We start from the raw sequence: 25,651 nt of genomic DNA on the forward strand, positions 1-25,651 counted from the left end.
CCTGATAATTGTAGAAGGGGGTACCGCTCCAGGTGGGAGGGTACAAAGCCCCAAGGAGGATGACCGGGTGTGGGAGACCCTACCCCAGTCTCTGATCCAGCCACCAGGTATAGGCCTGGGGCTGGTGCATCAGTGCCAGGATGTCATACCTGACCTGACAGGAGGGAGAGTGGACAAAGGATGCCAAGCACCTGGGGTTACTGCTCACCGCTCACTGACGCCACAGAAGTTTGAGAGCCCTGAGAGGCATAAGGCCTGGGTCTCATCCCTGACTACTGTCAGTGGCCAGTGTGACTTGTTGGGACAGACCTGTGAGCAAGTTAAGGTTAGATGTTGCATAGGTGATGCCCACAGGTGAGAAAAAGGGTTCCCCATTAATTAGCTTGGTGGACCCTGAGAGTATAGCCAGAGGAATTGAAATGGGTTCAGATCCCGAAACCCGGGCCATGTCCCGGGTCTAGAGATCGGGTGAATAACAAGTATCTACTCGCACCTACATAGGTGAACCACTTACGAACTTTCAGTAATTCTTCGAACTTCAGGCACTTCACATACCAGAGTGCTTAGGGGCGACCCAGAGGAGGTGTTAGCGGTGTGCGGTCCATTGCTGTTTTTTCTACATAAGGGCTCCCATGAGCCTCCCAAGCTGACGAGCTTCTGGACGACGCACCTGCGTGCTGGGCAACAAGGCCCGTGACGGTTACGAGGCGGCCTTCTCTTCCACCCCTATTGACTTTCTCTACTGATGAGGGAAGATATCCTGAAACCCGAGCCATGTCCCGGGTCTAGAGATCGGGTGAATAACAAGTATCTACTTGCACCTACATAGGTGAACCACTTACGAACTTTCAGTAATTCTTAGAACTTCAGGCACTTCACATACCAGAGTGCTTAGGGGCGACCCGGAGGAGGGGTTAGCGGTGTGCGGTCCATTGCTGTTTTTTCGAAAGTCATGTTTAGTATGCCTGGACTCAGAATATTAAAATACATCTTTTAGGAAAGTTTATTTTAATATTCTGTGTTTGCAAATACCACTTTTAGAAAGTAGGTATTTGCTTGCTTAACCATTTGAACCTGCCACTGCGAGGTAGTGTATTCTTTGTCTGGGTTTGTGTGTGACAGGGCTGGGGAATTCCAAGAGACAGGCTGGGGCAGCCCAGTGGTAAATAGGGAGATCTGCATCTAGATGGGAGGGAGGAGTTGCACCTGGGACCTGAATAGGACTGTGCCTGCTCACCACAGTGCGGGCTCCACCCCCTGTGGTGCGTCTGATGTCTCTGCCCTGCACACTGAAAGAAGAGAAGGAAGACTGTCAACAAAGTGCTCCAGGACTGTACTTGTCTTCCACAATGCTGGCTCCACCTCCTGTGGGGCGTCTGATGTGCGTGCCCCATGGTGTGAAAGGAAATGAGAAGTCTGGTAAACAGAGTGCTTCAGAACTGGTTTTGACTGGGCACGGGCCCCTCTCCCCTCAGAGAACAAAGGATTTTGGGGTATAAATATTGGGACCCTGATCCCAAGAAATTAGATCACTCCTGGAACTGACAAGATGAAACCTCTGCTAAGGAGAAGGATCCTGAAGAAACTGAGGAGAGACTATTCCCAAGCTGAAGTGCTGCTTGGGGGATTGGCCTGCAGTGGTTGCCTTGCTGCCAAAGGGAGGAGAAAGACTTGTTGTGGACTTTTCTTTTCAACTTGTGCAAAGATCTCCAAGGGCTTGGAAGAGAGCTTGCATCCTGACCGAAGTCCCTGGACCAGTGGTCTTTACCAGCCTTTGTGAATTGCTGTTGGAAACAAGTGGCTACAGAGTCAAGGAGCTGTGACCGACTCTCACGACTGGCCCGGTGTCCTCTTGGGCACTGCACCAAGCAACGTCCTCCTCGAACAACTCGAGCTCTGTGCTCACCGACTCCATCAATGGGCCGTAGCCTGCACCACGACTGGAAGGACACCACGACGTGCAACGCCTCGCTACACCAAATTGAACTGGTCTTACAGACGAGGTCACTGCTGCTGACTTCGAGTCCTGTGGCCGCACAGGAGTTGGGCACCGCCTCGCACGCTTTGCGACGCACCGCCCGACTCGCACTGCTGTCCGGACTGATCGACGCCAGCTCCCGAACTCCGGCTCGTTCGCCGCACCGTAAGCTGCAAGCACTGCACCGAAGCACCGTCTTGCCCTGCAACGCAAGCCTTGGATCCAATGACTGTCAACGGGCCCCTGCCTGCACCGGATCGAGGGACAACACATCCTGCAACGCTTCCTTTCTGCAACGCAACGATCGCCGGAACTTGCCCGCTGTCCGTGCCCCAAGTAAAAGGTACTGCGACTGAGTCTGTCGACATTTGAGTGGGCCCATACCAACGCAGTCTGCTGGATTTGCCAGACTCTGTTATTTGCAACGACGCTGTAGCCCGTCCGGGTTACCGGCTTGCACAGAACCTTGATTTAAGCCTTTTTAACCTGAACTCTTGAAATGTAATAGTACTGTGGGTTCTTTTTGTCGTTTATTGGTCTTGTGATAACTCTATATGAAGTATACTTATTTTTTATATAAAACTTGTGTGGTGTCCATTTGTAGTGTTGTCACTGGGTTACTGTATTTGGCCACAAATGCTTAACTTACATCGCCTCTAAAACTAGCCTTGACTGCTCGCGCCACGCCGCCTAGAGGATGAGCAGGGGTTATTTTAAGAGGGTAATTCCCTTGCCCTGACTAGAGGAGAGGGTCCCTGCTTGTCACAAGTACCTACCTGTGCCAACCAGAGACCCCCAATTCTAACAATCCCATTGAAGAGTTTACCTTCTGAAACCAAGTTCATAGAGGAGCCTCAGAAATTTGTGTTGGCAGTGTCACAAGGAGGTCATTGCCAGTGCAAGCAGCAGGTTGTAGCTAGTGGTTTGTTTTGGCATGAGATGTACCAATTGTAGCTAACAAGAGGAGGGCAGTTTCGTAGAGTTCCAGGCTTCTGGATTTTCACCTGGAGTTCCGTTCTAATGCCAGCCAAGGTTTCAGAACCTGCTAAGACATGTCTTGGGTATCAGTACTCACTCCAGCAGATGCTAGCAACGGGGATCAGGCAGGTTCAGTTGATTCTGGGCAATTGCAGGGAAGGACTCTGGAAGCTTGTTGTGTCCTTGTAACTCAAACAGGTCCACCTACTGACTCTTGGAGTCACTTCTAGGGATCCTGTATCAAGACAGGTCCAGTATTCTCTATTCAGACAGCAAGGCAATTCTCCATCTGAATCTTCCTCAGATCCAGCATTTATACCTAGTGCCATTTTTTGTGTGGCTGGCAATCACTGACCTATTCCTAAACAGATTTCACTGCATTTTTCTTCTGGGATTGGCTCCAGACTGTCTATAGTGACAAAGGCAAGGGCACGTCTGGTGTCTGGTTGCTTTGCATGTGCAGCAGGCAGGGTGCTTTGAAGTGTAATCGGGTTAGGGCTCAGCTTTTACCCGACCATCGTGTCCGGAAGAACCACTCCCTCTACACACAGGTCCCTTTTGTCCCTGTCTCGGGGGGAAATACACGACACACCACAGGAGAGGCATTTACTGTCATGTGACCATAGCAAAAAGGCACATTTGGTTTTGGCAGAAAAACGCCAACTTTCTAAAATTTGCATTTTCAGAATAGTACCTTAAAATATAACCTTACCAAGATTTTAAATTATTATTCAAATGAATATAAGAAGTATTTATCTGTTCCCAAACTGTAGTTATCACTTATTAAGTGTACTAAGGTAATCTGGTGGGACTCTATTGGAGTGGTTGCATTACTACAGTGAAAAATGGCTTTAAGAGCTTTTTTAGAGTCAGGACATGTAACATTTAAATACACATGCCCTACATTTTAAATATAAAGCAAGCATCCTGCCCTCTGATCCTTTAGGACCGATCTTAAGGGTAACTAATAAGTATTAAAAAGGAAGGTTTTGGACTGGTACCAGGTTATTTTGCCAGATCGAAATGGCAGTTTAAAACTGCACTAAAGGCTGTAGTGGCAGGCCTCCGACAAGTTTTACAGTACAACTTTAGTGGGAGTTGCATACAATGCTACCCCAGTTGTAGCATTTTATTTGCAGGCCCTGAATAAAGGTAGTATGTTCATTATGCATGCATGGATGTAGCTAGCTCCATGCCTTAGACACCAGAGGTAATAATATCATGCCCTTAGGGTACTTCTCCAATTACTGATGGCAGGCAATTGCATCTTTTCCTGATGATTCCATTTATATAAGTAGCTTTTGATGATTGATACTCTTTTACATGTGGGTTGGGAGTTTTGCTCTTGTGGTTTTAACGTTTAAGGCAAACCAGTTGTAGGAGAGTAGGGTCTGCTATCCTATGGTCACCCCAATTTTTGCTTTTTGCTTCACTGGTTTTCGACTTAATGTGGCTGTGGGCCTGCTAATCAGACCCACAGCCTGCTGTTCTCTCTCTAAATTCACATGCATGTACTATAGGTACATAACCCAATTGGAACTGGACTCCTTGTCAGCCCCTGTACCATGCACTATAGGTGCTCAGGGCATAGGTGCCACCAAGGCCTACCAGGGGCTGCAGCATAGCTTTTGCCACCCCTGGCTGGTTCTTAAATTGACATAACTGGCTGATCACTCAGCTGGGGCAAGTTGGTGTAATCACCCCTTGCTTAGATATAGTATACCTATATCTAAACCTATATCTGGACATATATAAACCTATAAGTCACTCCTATGGCAGGCCTTATCAATCCTGGAGGCAGAGTGCGTGGTTTAACATGAGATGGTGCTCGAGCATGAGCTGAGCCTGTCTGCAGCTGTCGGGAACAACTCCCTAAGCTGTTCTGGGATAATGCCATACCATATACTATTAAGTGCATTATAATCCATGCGGTTATATGTTAACTTTGGTTTGGCTTTATCAAAACATGTCGTGTAAGGTGTCATACGATGTGGAATACTATCCCCTCGACAGTCCTGTCGACGGGGATAGCATTTCACCCCTGTAGAGGGAGAAGACATGTTACTTTACTGAAACGCGGTTGATTTTTAAAAGAGCCTCAGCATCACAAAATGGACGCTTCTGCCACAGACACGAGTCTGACCTCCTGCTGCTGACCGAAACTCAGCCGAGGAGGCCTGGACAAAGGGTTTCCTGTCACGGGGAGGTGTCACATCACCCCAGACAGGAGATAGTGGATTGTAGCAGGGAGGTTTGAAAGAAACCAGACAGTGCCTGGGGAGCACAAGGCTTCCCCTTGCATAATCCGGTCAAACTGGTTCTGGGGAACACCAGCCCCAGTCCCAGCGCGACCCTGGACAAAGGGAAAGGGGTGTAACCACCCCCTTCCGGGGTCCCACCCATAGGAGGGACCTAGCGGGTAATCCAGCCCACCAGATTGGTATAAGAGTGGGAGCAATGCCTAAGCATTCAGATTATCCTGACTGAAACTTATGAAACGAAACTCTGGACCCTTCGACATCCTAATCGACGTAGAAGACTGAAGAATCTCCCTTGTGGTTAAGGAGTGACCACCCTGTGCAAACAGGCACCATCCAGCACCTCGACGTTTGCTTTGTTGCAGTTCCCGCCGGAACTCGAGCAACAGAGTTCAACAAGACCCAGCGTGCCTGCCTTCTAACAGCCTGATCCACAGTCCCTGCAGAGCTGAGACCCGTGGAGGCAACCTGAACCGTGGGGCTCGCCATCTTGGAAAGACCACGAGGCGCTGACCGTGCAGCTCCCGAGGCACCCTCGAAGCTGTGCATTGGGGTTTGAGAAGCCCCAGCCCTGAGCCTCTCTTGCACCGAAGCTCACCCCTCTACACTCACCGAGTGCTGCGTGGGGCCCTTCTGCATCTTTTGGTTCAACGCGTTGGCCCGGTCACTTGCCCGTTGGCTTGTGGCCCCTGTGCCGACGAACCTTGAAACCTAACTCATGAATCTGGTTGCTCCAGACTTGCACTCGCTCCCCTGAAAAGGAGCACCCGCTCTGACCCTCCTGGTCCGAGTATTAAGCCATCTTCGAATCCTGCGTGGGTTGCGCTTCCCAAGGGTTGTTTGCTCCAATCCGGAAGCTGAAACCGCCGACAGCGAGAGCCTTCGTGGGACAGCTCGTGATCCACTTCTGGACATCCTCGGTGCCCCAGAGTCCACGTGGCAGCGGAGAGAAGCTTCACAACATCGACCTGAAAGCGCCCGACATTGCCTGGTTCCTTCCTGGTTCCACCCTGGTCACTGCTGAGTGGCCCAGACTCTGTCCCCTCTGCTTTCAGATCATCTTTATCTTCGATCCACCCTGGGATCACACCGGACACTTCTCCTCTCGACGCCTGCAGCATCTTCAGCTCCAAGCACTAGCAACCTGTGTGACAAAACCCGACACTAGTTCGCACCTGTGCACCCGCTTCCTGTGGGTGAGGTAACTCAGTAACGCCGGTGTTCCTACACTGGTACACACCTCTAGTGTATGTGTCTAAAGTTTCGTCCTTCTAGGTTGAGCGGAAGTCTCCTTTTACAGTAACTTTATAACTTTTACGCACCATTGACTTTGCATTGGTGCATGTGTGTGCTTTAAGCGCTGCACCCGAATCCCGCGGGCTTTTCCCGACTTCAGCATTGCTAGTCCTGACTGCTCCCAGCGATTCCCTAGGCCCTAGGCCTAACCACTGTTCGATTGGTATCTCTTATACCACTTTTTTAATATATAGTTTGCGTGGCCCCTGGGCCTCATCCATAATTGTGCAACTTTCATATGTTTAACTGTGCTTTTGTTTAAACGCTTGTGCCTCTGCACTCATAAAGAGTACAGAGGATTATTCTAGTAATAAATACATATATTTTTAATATATAACTTGTGTGGTGTCCTTTCATTTGATATTACAGGATTGTGATTGGTAAAACAGCTCGCTTAACACGACCTCTTGAGTTAAGCCTTTAAGGCTGCTTAGTCCATGCTACCATTAGGATATCTTGTCTAATAAAGTTGACTTACAACCAGACACCATAAGGGTTGTTTGGACTGATACAAGGTGCCCCCAGAATTGGAGACATCATATATCAGGCCAACTTCTCACAGCAGTGCAGCCTTTCCTAGACTGCTGCCTTCTGGGTCTTTTCAACTGATTAAAAACTATTTTACATTGTTTCCCACAGGTCAGTTTTGGAGTACCTAGATGATGCATGCATAGGTGACTTTGTTGTATGTTTAATTTAGCCACAAGACTTGTCAGGGTTTGTTGTAGTCTGATGGCTCAGTGGACTAATGAATCCACCTAGACTGTATTTACGTGCTGTGGTCACAGGTTTGAATCTCTGTGCGTCCACTCAGCACTTTATCCTTCTGAGGTTATTTTGGTGAAATATAAGAGCGTATTACACAGAGATCCTACTGGGACTGGAGTGATCATATAAGGACCCACTTTTTTACAACAACATATTTGTATCTTATTCAACGCACAGTGCATAAGAGAAATTTAGAGAGCTGCAATAATATTTGGGGAAAAGGGTCGTAATTGCAATCTAAATAACTGTTGGTGGAGAAATATTGGCAGTATCCCCTGGGTGTAGCGATATTGGTATGATATCTGGCAGGTCCTGAAGAAGGTGGTGCTCATCCATTTTTCAAGCCACCGAAACGCCTACTAATGCTGTTCAGATCCTGCTATATGCAGTTGCTTTAAATGGTCGTGGAGACTAAAAACAACCTTATGTCTCCCCTTTCCAGATATATGCAGTTATGAATGTGGTATGAGTAAAGTTGAAGAGGTATGCATGTGTGATAGGTTGTTGGAATGTTTTTCCTTGTTGTCTCTTTACCTGGGGGTTTATGATGTGTATATGTCCACAATATTAATTTTATATGTAAAATTGGCAAAAGTTAGTATAAAAATTAATTTGATAAAACAAAGAAAATAATTAAATAATGTTAAGATGTATAAATATGTTTATGTTTCTGGATTTTGTTATTGTATAACTCTATTTTCAGCCCATGTTGAATTCATGTTGAATCAGATAAAAGAAATATAGGAAATGAGGGAGTACTCTTAGATTGTTATTTTGATAAGGTCCAAGGTCATCAACAAGGAGTACCAGATGTATCAATAAACATCTTTTATTCAGAGTCAAGAAAAACACAAGTAACTCTGAGCTTCACAAAGTAAAACGTTAGGTTATGTCCCAGGTTTGAAGAATGGAGGGAATTAGGAGAGAAATACATCGGGTGACCATAAGGGTGGAATGATTGGACAGAGAGAGGTAGGCTGAGTAGACGAATGATCATCCAGATGGAGGACACGTGATGGGTAGGTTCATGTTGATTATTTCTGAATTTACTGAAGGGGACGGGCACTGATCACTGGCTAGAGGCTGGAATGAGAATATGGAAGTTTGATCACTGAAATTGAAAGTTGTAAAAGGGGGAGAGAAGACTAGTGGTACAAAATGGAAAGTGTTACAGCTGATGGAAACTTCAGGCACAGCTTAATAAATCACGGGAACGGTAAGGGAGATCAGAATGGAAAGCGAGGAGTAAGACGAAAGAGGTTTAGACAGTGTAGAGAGCAAATCCAAATGTATGGCAGAGCCAGAGGTTTGGGGAGTATATCAGAGAAACAAGAATGCAAGATCATAGTCTTGATCGATAACTTTTAGCTTGTCAATGACATTGATGGGAGCAAGCAGAAGATGCAGATTCAAGGAAAAGCTTGAAATACTTGGAGATCAAGGTTATCCCAGGAGTGGTGCAACAGAACAGAAGAACAGAAGTGTTTAAGGCTTTAAAGTCGACCCATATACCGCATTCGTGCAACAAAAGTAAGACGCAGAATCCATTGAAGAACAAGATTACTTACAGAGTATGACATCCAACCAAGAGCAGCTTAAGCACTCAAATGGAGGACACTTTTTCCTCATAGGAAAACAAAGCTTTTAAATCAACCCACGAATGTGCAGGGTAAACCGAGCTGAAGACACAGCTTCCTAGAAAAAACTGAAGTTACTCTCCACCTAAAAGGTCCCATCAGGGATATCATAGGTGCCAAATGGAATGTGAAGCTGCCTAGTAAAATTCCAGTATGATCGAGGCAGTGCAGCGTGTAGTAAGTACAAACAAACTGAAGACACTGCGTTCTATTAAAATAAACTATTATTGAAAAATATGAAATCTCTTTAGGATCTGTCTGCAAGCAAACAAAGAAGAGGCACATTTCTTAGTTGTGTTTCAAGTTATATGACATGGAAGCTAGGGTTCAACAGTGACAGCAGCAGTGAGTAACAGTAGAGAGGAATTGTGGCTAAGACACTAAAGGAAAGGGGAGAGTTTCCAAATATTGGTGATGCGGACAGAGGTGAAAACAGGACTATTTCAGGGCAGTGTTACTGGCCAGAAGCCCACTATAGCCAAACCGTAACAAAAGGTATGACGTCATAGAATTCACTCATGAACTTCTGGCCTTCAACTGGGCGTCTAGGCTGAATGCGATAAAAAGGTGTGTTTTGGATGGGGAAAGCTGACATGGAGGCTACTTGTTGCAGACTGGTAGTCTCTTTTGGTGTTGTTGTAAGCCACTGCCTACCATGGCCTTAATGTAGCCCCGATCCTCCAAGTTAGGACAGTTGTGGTGGCCAAGACTACAACTCCCACAGTGAATTTGGTTGTAATATGAATTCACGGAACTGGGAAATAGTGTCACTGATGACATGAAATCACCTCATGACTTTTTTTTTAGCCAAGTAAAAGATTGGGTTTTCATAAATACAATTTTCTTTTTCTATTTCTTTGCAGAATTTAACTTGAAATGTTTCGTGACATAAATAGATAACATTTTAACCACAAGTGAAACACAAATATATTATTCAAATTCTCATTCGGTAAAGAGAAATATACGACTTAATCTTGATTTGTTGCTATTTTCTTCTTCCACAGTGCCAAAAAAAAGTTCAAGCACAAATAGAGCGAACGATAGTCATACATCACTCTCAAGCTCTGTATCATCTACTCTCAAGCAATCATTTGATCATGACAGAGCTTTTCTAAGACTTCTGGCAGAAATAAGATTTATTAATGCAGAGGTTGGTAAACTAAGATATTTAATCTAAACTTCTCTGCTGTTATGCAGTGCTCTGTGTATCGGATTGTGTTTTTATAGGTCTTTGTTGTTGCCCACGTCTTTTCTTTGTTGATGTTATTCTACATGTTATATGTAATATTCAACTCTATATATAATGTGGTTTTGAGTATGTAAATAACATGTTTGATGTTGGGAAGTGTACACGGCGAAGGTGGAAATTAACGTTGCGTGAGGACGATGAAAGTGGAAGCTAGAATTAAAGTATTATCTCAATTTGTGAATTTGATACATTTTTATGTTCTGTGCTATAGCCATTATTGCACCCCTTCAAGACATAACTCCTCTTTAACTTTAGAATGTTTTAAGGGAATTGTACCTGTTTTTCTTTTTAGATGCACTAATCTGCTAATGTTAAGGTTGAGCCTCCTTTACAATAGACTTTTTTGGGTTGCAAACCAGTGCTAGGGCAGTTGTTTGTTTTCCCGGCCCTCCTTTCCCATCATTTCTTGAAGGGTACTTGTGGTAAGGTCAGACACATTGGCACTATTGGTGCTTAAGGAGTCTGTCTTGCTAAGGTGGGGTATTAGTCCCTGCTTTGGTGAATTGAGGAGACACATTAGACGCTTTTTAAGCATGCCTTTCTTGCTCACTGAAGTCCTGCTTTCCCCAGTGCCTGTGGTTTTTGTTTTTCATCCTCCATGCCAAAGTCAATCAATCAGTCAATACCCACTTTTTAGAGTGGCGCACTGTCACCCCTCAGATAATCTGGGCGCTGGAGTGCGAGAACTCTGCTGAAAAGCCAGGTCTTGAAAAAACGATGGGAACAGGGAAGAAACAAGCAGAAAAAGGCAAAACAGAGGGCCGAAATACGAGCTGGTGGGAAACCAAAACAGAGGGCAGAAAAACGAGCAGTAAAGGCTAAACAGGGCAGAAGAGGCCAATACAAAGGGTAGAAAAATGAGCAGAAAGCCCAAACAGAGGGCAGGAAAGTGAGCAGACAAGGCAAAACAAAGGACAGAAAAACTAGCAGAAAAGGCAAAACAGAGGGCAGAAATATGAGCAAAAAGGCAAAACAGAGCAATAGAGGGCAAAACAGGGGGCATACAAAACGAGCAGGAAAGGCAAAACAGAGGTCAGAACAAATTAGCAAAAAAGGCCAAACAGATGGCAGAAAAACAAACAGAAAAGGCAAAACAGAGGGCAGAAAAACAAGCAAGAAAGGCAAAACAAAGCAGAGGAGGGCAAAACAGATGGTACAAAAACAAGCAGAAATGGAAAAACAGAGGGCACAAAAATGAGCAGGAAAGGCAAAACAGAACAAGAAACGAGCATAGGAGGCGCAATCAGAGGGCATCAGGTACACAAACAACAGAGGGCAGCAGACTGCAGGCAAGCTGGACAGGAGAACTGTTGCAGGGCGAGCTGGCACGAGGACAAGTGGGTATGTATATTCATTTTGTTTAAAAATGCAGTGCCCATTACAGAGCACTGGATTCTAACGATCTAGTAGCACTTTCTAAAACTTGGTGAAACCTGCTTGCAGAGAGATTTCACAATTACAACCTAGATCAACCAGACCTTCACTCATTCCCACTGAATTAATCTGTCAATTAATCAATTGATGGCAATAGTAATGTTATACCGCAAGTAGTCAATAGTACAGCATAATTATAGAGGTAACTAGCACAGCAATTGAACTGGTAATTAACATAAATCTGTCTCTTTTCTCCGTTTTAGGCAACCATTCATTTATTAAGATCAGAAGGCTGTCTTCTGAATAACGACCCTGTTCCTCCTGAAGATAAAAGTAAACATCCTATTGGATATGTTGCAAAACCTGTTGAAGAAGACACTGAATGGGTGACATACAGGTAATACGTGTGTGTGCATTCTTCTATGTAATATACAAATCCATATTTTGGTATCATACATTTAATGTGATTGAGCCATGTTTTCCACCCACCCCATTGCACTGTATTGCAATATCTAGAGATTACCACCTTTGTAACCATTGTCAGTAACCAGCCCTTTTGGTAGTTTTGTTTAACGGGCAGTCAATTGTTGGATGTATCACAAAAAATAGTTTATAGCCAAATGACCCTTTGAACATCTCCTGAAATGACTGCATACTGGCTGCCCCCTTACGGTAGTAGAGAATGTCAACATTAATTGTGGTAGAGAATGCCTACATTTTTTCCTCTAGGGTCTCTGAACATATTGCTTTTTGTTCCATAACTAATGTTGTCTGGTGTTTCTCATGAAACAAAATACTTTTTTCAAATCATGTCTTACAAGCATAATATCTGCCCCAAGATGAGTAATTGTTTGCTTGTACAACATTTTCAGATTTGCTGCCAGCTTTTAAAATGTCTGTTGTGGAGACAAAATATGCTCAGAGCATTACACCCTATGCTTTTATCCTTTTCTGTGCTCAAATGTTTGGAATCTTGCCCATTTCTTAACACTGTCAGATTTTTGATTGGCCATTTTCCTTGTGCCTGTATGGAGTAAACTAGATAGTGTAAGTACCATCTCAGCTTGTTGGTGCCCTACATTATTTCTGTATTTCATCCCCAAAAACAATCACTTTCTTTGATTGATGGTATTAATTACACATAGAAACTCGATTTTACTTCTTGCATGTCTTATCAAAAGATTTCACCTTGGTCTACTTGCTCAGTGTAGGGAGTATCCCTTCAAGGTGATAATATTGCTCATTTTCAGTGATCATAATCAGAAGAAAATTAATTTCAGACATTTTGCTCTCCACCACAAAGTGCCCAGCTTCAATCAGAGAGAACAATAGAGAGAGAAAGAGAGAGAGAGAGAGAGAGAGAGAGAGAGAGAGAGAGAGAGAGAGAACACGACACAGTCGTAGGTCTTCTCTCCTTTTCCAATCAGGGTTCTTTCAAGGTGGCTTTTAGACCTCTGCACCTCCACCAGTCCTTTCATTAGGAATTAAATAACCCCTTTCTTAGGTGTTTTTTTTTCTCATGCATTATTCGATATGATTCCGTTAATTAAATCCTGCTAAATAATAACTCGGCTGGTTCAGCTATGCTGTGGAATGCGTACAATCAACTATTATTAAGGAACAAAAGCCCGTTCAATAACAGACAGGGAAAAATATAACAAACATGCATGATCAGGCTACTGCAGACAGATTCCGCAGACAACATCCATTGCTGTCACTTCATAAAAAAAAACACTTTAAATGTTCAGTGTATCAGATGTTCTCATCATTAGTTAGCAGTTTTTGTATGAATTTTTGGACGACCCTAAACATCCATTGTGATGCTAAGCAAAGTTCTTTATTTAGTTTTATGCCTCCTCTGTGTGGGTTACTTATGAAATATTTTGTGAGCTTGATATGTTTTAAGATAACACCCAGCTGGTGGTGGAGCTTGAAGTCAATGAAGATCTAAAGTAGGATTCGCCCTAGTGCACTGTCACTTAACTGGGCAAAATGTGCAGTGGTTGCATTGATACGAGGAGGGACCAAATTATTACTGTTACATGTGTCACTGTCTTTTAGAAACTTCTCCCCTCTCCTAATGACCCGTTGTAACCCCCCTACTCCGAAGCTCTCATCCTAAATCAAAAAGTCTGGTTGGTTTAGGATCATTCTATGACTAGGCAGATCTGGGAGGCGAACAAGGCCTGCAAATTTTAAGGGTATTTTCCTATCACCCTATTTTGGAATAGGCCCTTCTTTGTGTGATAGCACTCTCATTGTTTCACTGTTGCAACACACTGGTTACTGTTTGCCAGATTATACCGCTGCATGGTTGTTCGTGGCCTAAAATCAGGCTGCTAAGACTGTTCCCGTCTCAATTCTGGTTGAACGGTTAAAGTCTAGTTGTGTTTATCAAATGCTGCAAAGAGTTATTTTTGTCGACTTGCTTATTCATATAAATCAATTAAATAAATACAATGTGTTAGAAACGGGACCCTGGCCGGCCAAGACTCGCGTCGAGGTCAGTCAGGGATCACCATTTCTAAAGTCAGGGCAGGGGAGTCACACACCAAGGCAACCCCCACTCGCCCTCTAGGTAACGTGGCGCGAGCAGTCTAGGCTAAACTTGGAGGCGGTATGAGTTAAGTATTTGCGCACGCACCCCAGCAACAACACCCAAGGCCCACCACAAAGAAGGACTCCACACAAGGATATATAAAAAATAGCCTTTGTATTTATAGTAAACAAAACACATTAGATAACACACGCAAACTGTACAATGTGCCAGGGGCACGGGCAGAATTTACAAGGGGAATTATGTACAGGACAGGTCCACATGGACCACTGTCAGGGGTAGGCACTTGTCAGAAAATAATACTGGTAGGTATACACTTATGTCGTAAACATAGAATGATTAGCACCAAAATTGTAAATGCAACACAGATCCAGAAATCACTGGAACAGAGTAAAGACCTCCTACGCAACCCTAAAACACTGTAGGAAATCACGCAGGTAACTAGGACCTTATCAGCAGGACCTAAGGAAGGAATACCAACACCTAAGCAATTCACTCTTAGCAAAGGGAAGGAAACCTAAACATAAAATGGGACATCAACAATCCTCTATGCAGGTCACATTTAGCAAAGTGGATAACATAAAATGGGACATCAACAATCCTCTATGCAGGTCACATTTAGCAAAGTGGATAACATAAAATGGGACATCAACAATCCTCTATGCAGGTCACTCTTAGCAAAGGGGATAAACATGAAATACCTAATCAGGTCACTTTTAGAAAAGGTAAGCGGACATAAACAATTGCACATGAGGCATTAAACACAGAGGTGCAGATTAGAACATATGCGCAAGAATGACATAGCAAGAAATTACAATGCGCGGGGTGCACACAGCACAACACTCACAATGTCCCTCAGGCCAACTGGCCTCGAAAGGGGCGGAATGCCTTGAGTCTCAATGTCAGGGAAGCTGCGCAGGCAGCACAGCACACAAAGCCTAAACGTGGCAACTGTCCACTAAGTGCTGGACAGTTGTAAATAGGACTGAGCAACGTTGGAGCCAGGAGGGCTCAAGAACAGGGTGGGCAAGGAGCCTCTCAGGGCTCACAAAGCAAAATGCGCAAATAGAGCTTCAGCGCTCTTAAAATAAGGAATTGCCCCAGAGCCTCTCTCAGGGCTCTCAATCAATGTGGGCGTCGGTGGAGTCTCGCCGGACTCTAGGAACAAATGGCCCCCAGGAGCCTCGGGGCTCCAATAGAACTTGTAGGCCTCGTTGGAGTCCCCTCTGGGGCTCGAGAATAATTATGCCCCCTGAGCCCTCTCTGGGCTCGCAAAATCACTGTGCGCCGTGAGCCCCTCTGGGCTCTTAACAAAGAATTGCCCCTCTCTCCTGCGGAGCGGCCCGCTGCCAACCGGGGCCGCTCTGCGCACACTGCAGCTGCCTCTCACTCACCGGGTTCTCGCTGGAGCTGCGGGGGCGGCGAAGCACTCTCCTGGTCTCCGTTCGCCGGGGCGCCTCTTCTTCTCTCGTCAGGCGCCTCGGGGACACGGCCGGCAGCCCTCCTCCTCGCTGCTCGGCTCCGGGGGCGGGACTTCCGGTTCGCCTCTCCCGGGCCGCGCAGCGATTGGTTGCCGGTCCAAGCACTTCCGGGTCGTCGCGGGCAGCGCGGCGGCCCGTTTTAGGCAGGCAGGCTGGCTCCCAGTACCCGAGGAGTGGGCTCCCTCGAGGTAATTATCAAATCCAAGTACGGGGCAATGCCGGGTGGGCTCCGGCTCCTAATTAAAATATACAGCGAGGTAGGCACTCGCGTTCCGCCGCAAATCGGCAAAATCAGGCGGGCAGATGCCGGGTGGGCACCGGCTGGGTGACAAAAGCGCTTCCAAGCGCAATAAGTAAAATAAAGCGCTCTCTAGCGCTAGGGGCAATCCACAGCGCTCCCAAGCGCTTCAGGGCAGGGAAAAGCGCCCACAGCGCTAAAGGCAAGAGAGCAGCGCTCTCAGTCAACAGCAAAGCTCCAGCAGGGTCTGGAGGCAGGCAGAGGGGCAAGGCAGGGCCAGAGCCAGCACACTGGGTCTCCAGGCAGGGAGACAGCCAAGTGGCGGTCCTCTTGGCCCCTGCAGCAGCAGCAGCCCCCTCTGGCAAGGTCCAAAGCAGAACAGAGAACAAATTGTATGGGGACACAGCCCCTTCTTATACAGCAAAACCCCTTTGTCTCAAGGGTGCAGGGTGGGGGAAAACCAGTCGCAGCTGGTTCTGAAGTACTCTGTTTACCTCAACCACCCTCTCTATTCACTGGCAGGGCTAGGGCCATCAGTCGCACTACAGGGGGTGGAGCCAGCATTGTCCGGGGAAAGTCCAGGCCCATCAGGGACCAGGGGCACTCCTCCCAAGCCATCAAGCATGCTGATCTCACACTCACCACCGGGCAGACCCATCCAGCCTTCCTGGAGCCAGGCTCACCAGCCAGCTCCAGCCAATCACACTGCAGGCATATTTTACAGTAATATGCCAAGTCCTAGAAATGGCATTTCTACTCATGACACACACATGCCACATACACCATTGCAAAGCATTCATTCCCACGAACACGCACATACCAAATTCGAGCATGCACTCCCCACACATCAGGAATTACTAGGGACACAGACATTCCCCATGCATCCCTATGGGAGAGCAGGCCAGCCTAACTACATGCACGCACTTTACTCTGGGACACAGAAAAAAAGTGCGCACAGACCAGAAAATCATCCACGCATATCACAGATTAAAAGCAAAAAGATTAGGGGTGAACCTGCCTTAAGGGCCAAGTCCAACACCCACGAACACGCACATACCAAATTCGAGCATGCACTCCCCACACATCAGGAATTACTAGGGACACAGACATTCCCCATGCATCCCTATGGGAGAGCAGGCCAGCCTAACTACATGCACGCACTTTACTCTGGGACACAGAAAAAAAGTGCGCACAGACCAGAAAATCATCCACGCATATCACAGATTAAAAGCAAAAAGATTAGGGGTGAACCTGCCTTAAGGGCCAAGTCCAACACAATGTAATACATATTCTGAAACTGCAGCCATGTGATTGTATTGTTCCTCAACCACCTTTTTCCCTGTGTGCTGGTGGTAGTGAGTGCAATGTTGAAGGCTAATAAACCAGTGCCTTCTTTAAGTCCTAGATGCTGGAGAGATCCCTCCCATGCTATATAGCTGGGCTTGCCCTATCATTAAGCTCCTTCTGAACTAAAACTTTCAGATGTCCGGTGTGAGGAGGCGATATTCATATAGGGCCGCAGGAGCCACATTAGGAACAGACTGAAAATGGAGTTCTGTATCATCATAGTACATTGTATATTTGGGAATTACTTGAAATCCCTCAGTGAAATGGCCGGCGCTGCTGCTGCTGCTGAACAGCCCTGCAATTCTCTGCTGTATCCTTATACATACACAAAATGGCTTTGCAGGCTGCGAACATAGAAGGAGAGAAGTGTGCTCTGGAGGCATGAGACACTAGTCCCAGCAAAGCCAGAGGCCACCTCAACCTGATGAGTTTACGGATGGTTTGCTGTAGCTTCTCTCAGCTCAGATCTAACTTCCTTGTCTTTTGTCCCACTGAAAACTGAAGCCTTGCACTCTGGAACAGCATCGCAAGTATGATGGTGTTTTGTCATTGTGAGTGGAGCCTCAAATAAAATAGCAGACTGGGCCAGGAAGTGCAAAGGCAGCTGTTCTGGCACCCCTCCAGGCTCCTGCTCAAGAGAAGGCACACAAGTCCAAGCATACCCACATCACGACATTCAGCAAAGTTATGGGGGGTGGGGGGCTGGATGCCTGTTTAACAAGCATTTACAATGCAATGGTTTTGCCTTTGTTAAAGTTAGAGCTATTGGCATTGCTCTTGACACTCTGAAGCTCCACTCTGAAGCTCCACTCTGAAGCTCCACTCTGAAGCTCCACTCTGAAGCTCCACTCTGAAGCTCCACTCTGAAGCTCCACTCTGCAGCTCCACTCTGCACTCTGAAGCTGCACTCTGAAGCTCCACTCTGAAGCTCCACTCTGAAGCTCCACTCTGCACTCTGAAGCTCCACTCTGAAGCTCCACTCTGAAGCTCCACTCTGAAGCTCCACTCTGAAGCTCCACTCTGCACTCTGAAGCTCCACTCTGAAGCTCCACTCTGCACTCTGAATCTGCACTCTGAAGCTCCACTCTGCACTCTGAAGCTCCACTCTGAATCTGCACTCTGAAGCTCCACTCTGCACTCTGAAGCTCCACTCTGAATCTGCACTCTGAAGCTCCACTCTGCACTCTGAAGCTCCACTCTGAATCTGCACTCTGAAGGTCCACTCTGAAGCTCCACTCTGAAGCTCCACTCTGAAGCTCCACTCTGATGCTCCACTCTGAAGCTCCACTCTGAAGCTCCACTCTGAAGCTCCACTCTGAAGCTCCACTCTGAAGCTCCACTCTGCACTCTGAAGCTCCACTCTGAAGCTCCACTCTGAAGCTCCACTCTGCACTCTGAAGCTCCACTCTGAATCTGCACTCTGAAGCTCCACTCTGCACTCTGAAGCTCCACTCTGAATCTGCACTCTGAAGCTCCACTCTGCACTCTGAAGCTCCACTCTGAATCTGCACTCTGAAGCTCCACTCTGCACTCTGAAGCTCCACTCTGAATCTGCACTCTGATGCTCCACTCTGAATCTGCACTCTGAAGCTCCACTCTGCACTCTGAATCTGCACTCTGCAGCTCCACTCTGAATCTGCAGCTCCACTCTGCACTCTGAAGCTCCACTCTGAATCTCCACTCTGAATCTGCACTCTGAAGCTCCACTCTGAATCTGCACTCTGAAGCTCCACTCTGCACTCTGAAGCTCCACTCTGAATCTGCACTCTGAAGCTCCACTCTGAATCTGCACTCTGAAGCTCCACTCTGCACTCTGAAGCTCCACTCTGAATCTGCACTCTGAAGCTCCACTCTGCACTCTGAAGCTCCACTCTGAAGCTCCACTCTGAATCTGCACTCTGAATCTGCACTCTGAATCTGCACTCTGAAGCTGCACTCTGAAGCTGCACTCTGAAGCTGCACTCTGAAGCTGCACTCTGAAGCTGCACTCTGAAGCTCCACTCTGAAGCTCCACTCTGAAGCTCCACTCTGCACTCTGAAGCTCCACTCTGCACTCTGAAGCTCCACTCTGCACTCTGAAGCTCCACTCTGCACTCTGAAGCTCCACTCTGCACTCTGAAGCTCCACTCTGAAGCGCCACTCTGAAGCTCCACTCTGAAGCTCCACTCTGAAGCTCCACTCTGAAGCTCCACTCTGAAGCTCCACTCTGAATCTGCACTCTGAAGCTCCACTCTGAATCTGCAGCTCCACTCTGAATCTGCAGCTCCACTCTGAATCTGCAGCTCCACTCTGCAGCTCCACTCTGAAGCTCCACTCTGAAGCTCCACTCTGAAGCTCCACTCTGAAGCTCCACTCTGAAGCTCCACTCTGAAGCTCCACTCTGCACTCTGAAGCTCCACTCTGAAGCTCCACTCTGAAGCTCCACTCTGAAGCTCCACTCTGCACTCTGAAGCTCCACTCTGCACTCTGAAGCTCCACTCTGCACTCTGAAGCTCCACTCTGCACTCTGAAGCTCCACTCTGCACTCTGAAGCTCCACTCTGCACTCTGAAGCTCCACTCTGAAGCTCCACTCTGCACTCTGAAGCTCCACTCTGAAGCTCCACTCTGCACTCTGAAGCTCCACTCTGAAGCTCCACTCTGCACTCTGAAGCTCCACTCTGAAGCTCCACTCTGAAGCTCCACTCTGAAGCTCCACTCTGAAGCTCCACTCTGAAGCTCCACTCTGCACTCTGAAGCTCCACTCTGAAGCTCCACTCTGGCTGAACATAACAGTCTGCAGTTTCACACGTTACATTTGTGTTAGCTGCATTACGTCATAATTTATTGTCAAAGGCTGGTTCAAATATGTTCTTTCAATGTTTCAAGCTGTTTTCAAGCGTTCACGCTTTATTACAAATCACAAAAAGATGTTAATATTTCACTTCTGTTCTTGGATTTTCGTCACAATATAAAACTCTGAATATAATCTTCACAAAAGTTATTTACAAAAGTTTAAGCTATTGCCATTACAAATTAAATACATTATTTAACAATTAATTTAACAAAAAAAATAAAAGCCATTGTTATTTGTAATATCAATACATCTAAATCACGTAAATAAAAAACATGTTGCATTACAAATGCTATAGGTGTCACATTTGCGAAAGTTATAACTATGGGCATTGTAAATGACAAAGCTATTAATTTAGCTTTTTTAACAAACACATAAATAAATAAAAATGCCATTTATAAGACCAATAGCTCAAACTTTCCTGATGCGAGACCTATTGCATTTCCAATGCTTGTTTTTGTTTCACTTTTACTTGCGGCGTTACACAGTGTCCTTGATAAGTCGGTAAGCACTATGTTTTTTGAGTCAGTCGATTTTGATTGACCGCCAGTCCTCAGCTAGTCATAAATCCATCATTTAGAGGCCAACCCTTCATTTGCAAATAGCCGTGCTATTCGAAGGTTTCTGACTACACAGTTAATCAAGTACTAAGGCATCTTTTCTTGACCTGGACTTTTCAGCGCTCAATATGGGGGAGTGTCACAGTGATCATCAATTGCCAGTGGCGCTTCTGTTTATTGAATGTGGCAGAGCAGCCCCGTCTGTGCTCTCCACGAAATAACTGAGCTGTCTGGAAGACTCAAGTAACCAAAATAGTCGCTGCTAACATTTTTTGTTTGCACAGGTCGTTATTTCATATCCGGACTGGGCCGACACGGCTGTTCAATCTTCTGAGGTCGATAAACTGAGTGCTGGTAATGTGCTGCTAATGTGTGCAGTTATTTTCCAACACTTAGAAAGGGACGAATTTGAGATTTTAGGTTCACAGATGCCAAGAAGGTTCAACGTGGAGGCATAATCGTAAGGTAGGTTCAACAACATTTTGCAGCCCACGCCCATCTGTCAGTCACGTTCAGCAATCATAGACACATTATACCCTGTGCGGCTCATCTGTGCGGTACACTGGTCATGCTTTCAGAATAAACAAGCATTTGCAATGCAGTAGGTCTCGCATTTGCTGGGTCTGAGCTCTTGGCATTGTAAATGACAATGCCTTTGTTTTGTTTTTTTAAATCTAAATAAAAGACATTGTAATTTACAATGCTAATAGCTTAACCTCTCGCAAATGCAGGACCTATTGCACTAAATGCTTGTCTTGTTTGCTCGCGGGCGCTGCGGGGGAGGGGCATTGCTGCTTAGTGCGATAAGTTTCACTTCCTGCTAGTTCACCGTTTCAGCATGTCGAGGGTCCGTGAGTGGAGCCGGATATGGAGGTAAGTGCGCCTGGTAAGACCGCAGCCAAGCCAAGGGTCACTCCGCCTAATGCATATTTGCTATTATCACAGCCCTTCCCTCAAAATACACTTGCTTGAATCACTGTGCCAGCGATGGCTTTGTGCCGATACTAAGGATGTCTGTTGTTCTGCTGCTCTGTGAACGTTCCCATGAGAGGTCATGGGGTCATGGGTTATCAGCCGTTTACAAGTCACAGACTCCCATGGCTGGAAGCTTATGACCCAGCTTTACTTTAATATTCATGGCAGCCCTGGCAGCTTCTTTTCCCCTCCCTACCTCCTTTCGCTTTTCTTCTTGGTTCCGACAACTTCCGTTTTGTTTGTGTGAGTGGTAAGGGGGCGGAGGGCTTGGTTGAGGGCAAGTGTCTGTTACGGAGCTCTCGCCACGAAGCTCCGCCCCCTCCCCGGCTCCACTCCTCAAACGGTGATTTCAGATCTGTATGCAATATTAACAAAGCAACGCATGGCCGCCCGTGCTTTCCTCGTACTCACTAGTGTTAAGAGGCGGTGGCTTCCGAGTTTCGAACAGCACTTCGCGCTGCAGGAGGTCATTGACAGTCACTAGTCAGCCCACTACCGAGCAGACTGACCCGGACCCAGCCCAGTCCATCCAGGGCTTTCAGTGGCATTCATCACAGTGTCTCACCGGAAGGCGGGCATCAGAGAGAAGCGGGAGGGGGCGGGAAAGGGGGAGGAGAGAGCTGACGACGGCCGGCCGGAGCAGAAGACGGGCACCAGGAAACAAGCGGGAGGGGGAGCAAGGGAGGTGCCGGCAATGCCGGAACAGAATCGGGGGCGTTCCCGGCGTCGCGTGACGTCGGCAAAAGCCAAAGAATGTCGGGAACGCCCCCGTGTCTGGTCCGGCATTGACGGACAGGCCCCTCATCCAATGGCTAGGCTCCATTTATGGAGCCAGCCAATGAATGACGAGGGCCGACCCAAAGCCACACTACAGTTCTCATTAGGTTTTTGCTGCGCAAAAAAGATGCGCAGAGCGCATCTTTTTGGCGAGGCAAAACCTAAAAAGGGATGACAGCCCAAAAGTTAGGGATTATTTCAGCTACATGACATCAACAAGGGTCTACTCTTAGCCTCACTAGTCAGTGGAGATTCCCAGAAGGTGACTCACAAGTCCTTCCTCTTTGTGAACAGGCCAGAGGGAGTCATATCGAGGTGGAAACAGACCTGGTAGGTGTGCAGAATCTGACAGACACTTTACTATTTTCCGGGCAGAAGGGAAGGGGGAGTTGTAGGAGAAGGCAAAATGTGGGTGGGCCACTGCCGGCTGATACACGTAGACTGATCTGTTTCCTTTTCACTCTTCCAGGTTGATGCTTCCTTCCTATCCCAAAAAGAGGATTACTTTAGGAAGACGAGAATACCCTGATGAGGACAAATTTGGGAACCCTCCACAAAAAAGGGAACTACAGTACCTCATTCACTCCTCTAGAGTGTCAAGTACATTCTTGATATCACCATGTGGGTTATTTTACCATACGCTTACCATATCCACCTTTGCATATTACAAATGCTATGGGCCATTGGATTCCTTGGTTTGCTATTGAGAAGGCAAGTGTTTGATCCAACCACCCTGGGGCAGCCTTAGGGATTCCAGTTGCACAGTGGTACAAAAAATTATTTAACACCTTCCAGTCATTTCCACAGTTGTTATGAAGTAGAGCTGAAGAAATGTGGATACCGTGCCGCCACAGACAGCCCATATCGGCATCAAAAGCTTGAGGAAACCAATTACGCCAGACCTGACGTCACCCAGTAAGGTGCAAGAGCTGCCTCCAACCTGCCTGTTTCAAGGTGAAGAGTCGGAGGAAGAGTAATACACACAAGCCACAACCCCATCAGACCTTGTGGTCAAGTGCCAAAGCACGGATGAGGAAATGGAGGAGGTGGAACATGTGGAACATACAGTCCACACTCAAGTCCGCACACAAGTTACACCAATGGTGTGCCTACCAGCGGCCATTGTATCAGGCCTGCAATTCTTAATACAAGACTATAAACAGTGGTTTCCGGAAAAACAAACTACGCCTGTACCTACATCTTTACACCGACCCACTCCATTGGCCCGACACAAGCCGCCACCACTGCCGCTTAGTGGGGAACAAGAGCCACTGCAAGAAATTCAATCGTCTGATGACGAAGAAAGGGACCAGGAAGAGGGCGAGGTCCGTGAAGACGAGTCTGACCCAGACGTAGATCAAGACTATATTGCTCCTTCTCCGGCCTCCCCGGAACCACAGTCCTCAGAATCACCACCCGCTGATCAGTGGATTCCATAACCTTGTAGAGCGCGCAGCCAAACGATTCCACATGACTATGGAGTCTCAGGAAACCGAGTGCTTCCTGTACGACTTCAAGGAACCAGCTAAAAAGACAACTAAGTCAATTCCCATCATTGACTTTAAATGGAAGCAAGGGAAATTACCGATGCAAACACCAGCTTCAATCCAGATAGTGGTACCCAGGCTTGAAAAGAAATACAAGGCGACTTCATCAGCGCCAGCATGCCTCACAGGTCACCCCAAGGCAGACTCTGTGGTAACCCAGGCGGCACAGAAAAATTCACGTAACCCAGCATCGCCTCAGTCAACACCACATGACAAGGAAGGCAGAAAACTGGATACTATTGGCAAGCGTTTTTCCACCACGTCGGCCATGACAGTAAAGGTGGCAAATTCCATCGCACTTCTGGGCCGCTACAGTCGGCAACTCTGGGCAGATATTGCACCTTACCTATCTCACCTGCCAGAGGATGTTAAGGAGGAAGCTCAATCGCTCCTCTTGGAAGGCCAGACATCTGCCTCTGAGCTCATTGACTGCGCAATGGATGTCGCCATGACCGGTTTCAGGCAACTGGCTGGTGCTGCTGTACTCAGAAGACAAGGCTGGCTCAAAGCCACCTCTTTCCGCCAGGAGGTGCAGACGAAGATTATTGATATGCCCTATGATGGCCAACTTCTCTTCGGGGAAAAGATTGATGAGGCCTTAAATACTATCAAAAAAGACACGGACACGGCCAAAGCCCTTGGAACACTGCAATTCCGGAACCAGTCCTTTTGTGGAAACAAAAATAGAGGACAATCTTCTTATAGAGGCACTTACCAGAACAGGTCCTCCTATTCATACAGCCAAAACGAAACGCAATACCAACCGCGACAACAGCAGCAGGGGCGTCAGACTTCCTACGGCAAGTCTAATTACAGAGGGAAGAACCAGAAAAAACCTGCTGGCAACCGCCAATGACTTGTGTCAATGGCCAGTCCATCCACCATCGAACTTCTTCAAAATTGGAGGGAAACTCACACACTTCCTCGAAAATTGGAGATTGATAACAACAGATCGTTGGGTGCTCCAGCTCATTCAATTCGGACATTCCCTGGAATTTGTCACGATCCCCCCGACAACACCACCTCGCAAACGGTCCCACAGGCACCTACGATTGCTTCTGCAGGAAATCTCTTCCATGCTACAGAAGGGAGCGATAGAGAGAGTTCCACCAACCCACAAAGGAATAGGTTTTTACTCCCACTTCTTCCTGATCCACAAGAAATGGAAAAAGTGGAGACCAATCCTGGACCTCAGGGCACTCAACGTGTTCCTAAGGAAACAATCGCTCCATATGGTGACACTCCAGGTGATCCTGGGACTATTGGAGGAAGGGGACTATATGACGTCCTTAGACCTGCAGGACGCTTACTACCATGTTCCTATCCTCAAAGGGCACAGGAAATACCTCCGATTTGCTGTAGCGGGGCAGCATTACCAATTTTGTGTCCTCCCGTTTGGCCTCAAATCTGCCCCACGGATATTTACCAAATGCCTCTCACCTGTGGCGGCTTTCCTTCGTCAACAAGGACACCAGGTCTTCCCATACCTGGACGACTGGCTGGTGAAGGTACCATCCGCGACCCGCGCAGCCAAATCCTCCAGCGCCTGTCTGGATATTTTCCAGCGTTTAGGTTTGACCCTCAACCGCGAGAAGTCTGCACTGGAGCCCAACAAGGTCATTACATTTCTTGGGGCGACACTAGACACACAACGTGTCAAGGCTTTCCCTTCTCAGGAAAGGAAAGTCAAACTCATCTCCCTGGCCACGTCAGTGGCATCAAGGAAGACTTTACAAGTCCGCACCTTCAAGTCCCTCCTCGGCATGATGTCCTCCTGTATCATGCTCATACCCCACTGCC

The 25,651-nt window shown here is 47.0% G+C and overlaps 1 protein-coding gene across 1 annotated transcript in view; it reads left to right on the forward strand.

Annotated features, from left to right (window-relative positions):
- CFAP46 (cilia and flagella associated protein 46) overlaps positions 1-25,651 on the forward strand; it is a 1,558,477-nt gene that overhangs the window by 392,132 nt on the left and 1,140,694 nt on the right. Inside the window, exons 17-18 of the mRNA XM_086922533.1 lie at positions 9,920-10,065; positions 11,802-11,935. Coding sequence (XP_086778659.1) covers positions 9,920-10,065; positions 11,802-11,935 — 280 coding nt within the window. The remainder of the gene's footprint in view (positions 1-9,919; positions 10,066-11,801; positions 11,936-25,651) is intronic.

The sequence above is a fragment of the Lissotriton vulgaris genome, chromosome 5 (genome assembly GCF_964263255.1).
Source record: "Lissotriton vulgaris chromosome 5, aLisVul1.2, whole genome shotgun sequence".
NCBI classification, from domain to species: domain Eukaryota; kingdom Metazoa; phylum Chordata; class Amphibia; order Caudata; family Salamandridae; genus Lissotriton; species Lissotriton vulgaris.